Source organism: Myotis lucifugus, unplaced genomic scaffold, assembly GCF_000147115.1.
Source record: "Myotis lucifugus unplaced genomic scaffold, Myoluc2.0 scaffold_410, whole genome shotgun sequence".
In the NCBI taxonomy this organism is placed as follows: Eukaryota; Metazoa; Chordata; class Mammalia; order Chiroptera; family Vespertilionidae; genus Myotis; species Myotis lucifugus.
Genome location: NW_005871458.1, coordinates 251,958 through 256,922, shown reverse-complemented (window position 1 = coordinate 256,922; position 4,965 = coordinate 251,958). Strand labels below are relative to the sequence as shown.

Genomic DNA, 4,965 nt, shown 5'->3' with positions numbered 1-4,965 from the left:
CACGCAAGTTACCCAGGTGGTGGCACAGCTTCCTCTTGGTCCCCCAGCTGTCACACAGCAACCGGGGGTATCATTTTGAAATTCAATTAACTCTCAAAATTCAATTAATCTCTCTCTAGTTAGAATAAAACTCAGCCTCCACCCGGGAGCTGTGGGGGCCCTGCTACCCTCCCAACCCTTACCTCCCCCATTGTCCTAGGTTACTCTGCTCCTGCCAGCTCCCTTCCTGTCTCTCTAGGTGCCGACTCTGCCTCAGGTCCTTGGCACCCGCGGCTCCCACTACTGGGGCCGTCCCTCTCCATTTGTCGTCGTTTTTTGTTTTTTTTAAAATATATTTTATTGATTTTTTACAGAGAGGAAGGGAGAGAGAGAGAGAGTCAGAAACATCGATGAGAGAGAAACATCGATTAGCTGCTTCCTGCACATCTTCCACTGGGGATGTGCCCGCAACCCAGATACATGCCCTTGACCGGAATCGAACCTGGGACCTTTCAGTCCGCAGGCCGACGCTCTATCCACTGAGCCAAACCGGTTTTGGCTGTCGTCCTTTTTTAAAAGCCACTTTCAGGGCCTTTTCTGCCCATCTCCTCTATCTAGACTTGGCCTTGGCAGTTGTCCTTGATGGCCCTCATAGTACTCCTGTGACACAGCCACCTTCAACTGACCCTGAGCACCCCACAGGGTGAGACCATCCTGGGCCAGCCCTCAGGGATGCAGAAAAGGCTGTGTGGGCTTGGAGCACTCAGCGTGGGACCCAGTCTTGCCCACATCCAGACCTGCTTTTATCACCCTCTGTGCCTGCTCCAGCCTTGGCCCCCACCCTGGATTTGCAGGTTCTGCTGGCTAAAGAAGGGCCAGGGCAGGCTCACAGCCAGAGAGACTCCAGGCCCTGACCCACCTGCAGCCGACAGGTGATAAATGCAGGGCCCTGTGGGAGAGGCTACTAAACGCTCACTGGGCCTGTGCCTCATATTGTATACACATTGATGCCCATTTGGCAACTAAGGAACATGCAACTCAGATATCGAGTCACCTACCCAAGGTCACCTGCAGGACACTGTTGGCCCATAAGCCGTTTTGGAGAATCTGCCCTCAAGATGGACATAGCCTGAAGTGTGGACTGGACTTTAAGCCCCACTCAACCTCTTGTCATGTGCAGAGACCTGTCACATGACCAATAGACCGAGGAACCCAGATGCTAACCAGGACAGTGTGCTCCCAGACCTCTGTTCTTAGGGAGGGGCCTCACAGTGGGAGCTCTAGGGCTGAGGGACAACTTAGGCAGAGGAAGCATGCATATCTAACCTCCTGGAGCCTCCATTCAACACTCAATCGGAATACCAGCCAACACCAGCAGGGGTCGCAGGCTTCAGAGTTACCCATGGCATTTGCCTGGCTAGTGGTTCCTCTCCATAAAGCACAAACCATGATTCATAAAGATGAACGTAAGCTTGCAAATTGGTAGTGCTTGGCTTCCCTTCAGCCTGAGAAGTATCAGTTTGGTATTTGGGAGGTTGAATGTAGAGAACATCTAATGGGAGACACCCATAGGTGCCTGGAGCTCAAGAAACTGGGAGAAGAACCATGGGAGGGGGTGGCCAGGCTGTGGTAGAGAAGGAAGGGCAGAGGACAGAGCACATAAAGGGATGAGCAGAAGAGACAGACTCAGAGAGGGAGAGTGAGGGGGAGGCTCCTGAGCCCCAGGGCTACCCATTCTCCCCATCTCCCCAACCACCACCCTCATCCAAGCTGATAAACTATGAAGCTTCCAGAAGAAAGCACAGGAGACTATTTTAGTGACTTTGGGGTTCACAAAGACTTCTTAAGTAGGACACAAAATGCACCAATCATAAAAGTAAAGATTGGTAAACTGGACTCAAAAGATAGCATTAAGAGTAATGAGGCAAGCGAGACTGAATAAAGATACTTATACTACACGTATTACGTAAAGGACTAGCACCCAGGATATATAAAGTGCTAATAGGAAACCAGAAAAAAAAAGGCTGACAATCCAATAAAAATGTACAAAGATTGAACACTTTTCACAAAGGACATCCGAATGGCCATCGTATTTTTCGTCATGAAAATGTCACAGAAATCATGAGCTATCACTCACGCTTGCTTTAGCTCTGTCTTTGATTTTCTGTATTCTGAAAAAGAAGGGATGCTGCCAGCCTACTGCCTTTGGACTCAAGTGGAAGCTCTGCCTCCTTGGGTCTGCAGCCCGCCAGCCTGCCTGCAGGCTGTGGACTCACCAGCCCCCCAATCGCATGGGCCAATCAAGCTCTCCTCTGCCCTGGCTCCAAGCCTACCAGCCACCTGCTCTGGCTCCCCACGACTCTCCAGGCCCTCATCCCTCTGGCCTGAGGTGGTCCAGACTTCATGGGACAGGCGAGACCTGGCGGTGGCCCTGGCACTGTGAAGGCAAATGCCAGACAGCCCTGGGATGCAGTGTTTGTGCCCTGCTCCATGTTACATCTTGTGAAGTTCACCCCAGTCAGCATCAAGAGGCCAGGGGCTCGGCAGACACCAGTACACTGGAACCCTGGCTACAGGGGCCCCCTGGCAATGCTGTTAATGGAGAAGTGGTGAGATGGGAGGGTTAGCTCCTTGTGAAAGGAAGGCTGGGCATAAGAAAATCGCCTTTGCTTATGTGCAGGTTGAATCATAAGGGCATGCCAGTACCCTTTTGACCTGCACAGCAACTTCATATGGTTCAATGCACTATTTGCTTAAACATGGCTGAAAGGACATGCAGGAAATAATAAAACTCATCACAGCGCTGCCTGTGGCTTCCTGGCCAACAGCCTGGCAGGAGGTGCGCAGGAACTGGGCATTGAGATTTCTCTGTTTAGCTAGAGTTGTGATTCCTGTGAGCGTTTCCGGGAGGGAGGAGTGACTAGGTGACCCAGCAGCTCAGCATAGGAACCAGGTGGGGTGGGTGGGGGACAGCTTCGGCCTTGCAGGCAAAGGCGTGGAGAATCAGGTTTGCACTGGTATGTGGATCGACGTGGGGTTTCTGTTGGTGCCTCACTGTGTTTCTTAAAAGATTTGAAAGAGACTGTCACACTGAAATCCGGGTAATTTTATCAAGAAGTCTAGATGTCTGGCTTCTCTTGAACAGCTCTGGAGCTCTGGCCCTTGGGCCAGCACTCCCTGGCCACAGAGGACCCGCAGGGGGCATGTGCCATCCTGTTCCCTGTGCCCATCTGGCTGCCCTCGTCTGTTCACATTTGACTAGTCTATTAGCACTCTAATGGGCTAACCCAGGCTTACTAATAGTACATTTACTGAATCAGGCAGAAACAAGCCTTTCTTTAGAAAACCTCTTGATTTTCCAGCTTAAGTCAGACTATGTGCCCTCCTCCTACTCTCCCCGCTCAGGGTCTGGGCCTAATCTGGGTGCCCCTGGCTGGAGCCATTGGGGAGCACCGCCCACCAGGCTCCAGCCACTTTTGCAGCTCCCCCAGCCCACTCACTTTTTGGAGTCCGACCCAGGCTGATGGTCATGATGGCCGGAGCTGGTCAGCACCTGCCCTACCTGGATCACCTTCAGCACTTTCCAGGGCTTCCTTGGGCTTTGCACTTCTGGGGGAAGCAGAGGAGGAGTTTCTATTTGCCCCAACCCAGGGCGGGGCCCCTCCAGCCGGGGCAGCCACATACCTTTGGAGCTTATCTTGCCCTTGGTCCCCGGTCCTATAGAAAGAAAGGGAGAGGTCCCTGATGGCCTTGGCTGGAACCAGGCCTGCGGCAACATTGCTTGGGGCACAGGGTTCCCTGGGACCCCTCAGTGGCAGAAGGAGGCAGGTGCATAGGAGAAAACCCCTTGGGTTTGAGTTGAGAGCCAGCCCCATTTCCCCAAGCAGGTGCTTGTGCTGAGCCACGGGTGGTCAAGGGGCGGCTGCCCCAGCTGGAGCTCTGCAGAGTGTAGAAGTGAGCAGTCCCTCGGCCTGGACACTTCCAAGGCCTATGCTGGTGGGCACAGGGTGCAGATGGACCCAGGGAGCTATCTTCTCTTTTCAGCTACCTTTGTCACCTTGTGACAACTGAGCGTTCTCCTTGGCCTTGGCGGCCTCCTTGGCCTGTCTGAGAGCCAAGTGCTTCTTCTCTTGTTCCTCCAGCCAGTCCTTGGGCGACAGCTTGTACAGGAAATTCTTGCAGACCTTGTAATGTTGCAGAGTGTCTTCAAATCTGGAGATTTCGCTGAGCCGGAGGAGGGGACAACGAGGTCAGGCTCTGCCCACTGGGAAGCCCCTCCAGAGGGACCCCAATGCACCCTGGTCAAAAAGGGCGGGCACAGAAGCACTGTTGTGCCAGGGAGAGGATGCTCACCTTGCAGGAGCCAATCCCTCCCAGAGTGACAGCCCTCAGGGACTGTCTTGCCCCTCCCAGGGTGGAGCCCAGAATCCTCAGACCCATGTGAGCCCTATGTCCTGGTGGTGTGGCCTTGGGAAAGTCAGTGAACCTCTCCTGGCCTCAGTCACCTCATCTGTAAGATGGGCAGCAGCCTGTAGGGATTTGAAGCCCTGAGACGTTTAGAGCAAAGTGAAATGATGAGCTTTGTGTTGTGGGGAAGCACCCTTTGGCCAGGGGAGAAGTGATGAAGGGAAATGTGGGCAGGCTAGCCCAGGCCAAGTTTGCCTCTGACCTTACCTATAAAAATATATCTATATCTATCTATATCTATGTCTATCTATATATCTATATCTATATCTATATCTATATCTATATCTATATCTATATCTATATCTATATCTATATCTATATCTATATGCTGAGTGGCCAGATTACTATGACCATCTGATGTTTGTAGGCAAATTAGCTATAATTTCGCGCTGAAGTTGCTAGAGGGCCAGACCATTATAAATAGGGAAGCAGGTTGTTTACCACGACAGAAGTGATTTTTTTTTCTGAAGATATGGGTAAACAATGTGATTTAACAGCCTTTGAATGTGGGATGGAGAT

At 52.0% G+C, this 4,965-nt stretch overlaps 1 protein-coding gene across 1 annotated transcript in view; it reads right to left on the bottom strand.

The window, feature by feature from the left end:
- The window catches only part of CFAP100 (cilia and flagella associated protein 100), a 22,575-nt gene that overhangs the window by 5,509 nt on the left and 12,101 nt on the right, over positions 1-4,965 (bottom strand). Inside the window, exons 8-10 of the mRNA XM_023743735.1 lie at positions 4,028-4,203; positions 3,664-3,696; positions 3,480-3,588 (exon numbers count right to left, since the gene is read on the bottom strand). Of these exons, the coding sequence (XP_023599503.1) occupies positions 3,480-3,588; positions 3,664-3,696; positions 4,028-4,203 (318 nt within the window). The remainder of the gene's footprint in view (positions 1-3,479; positions 3,589-3,663; positions 3,697-4,027; positions 4,204-4,965) is intronic.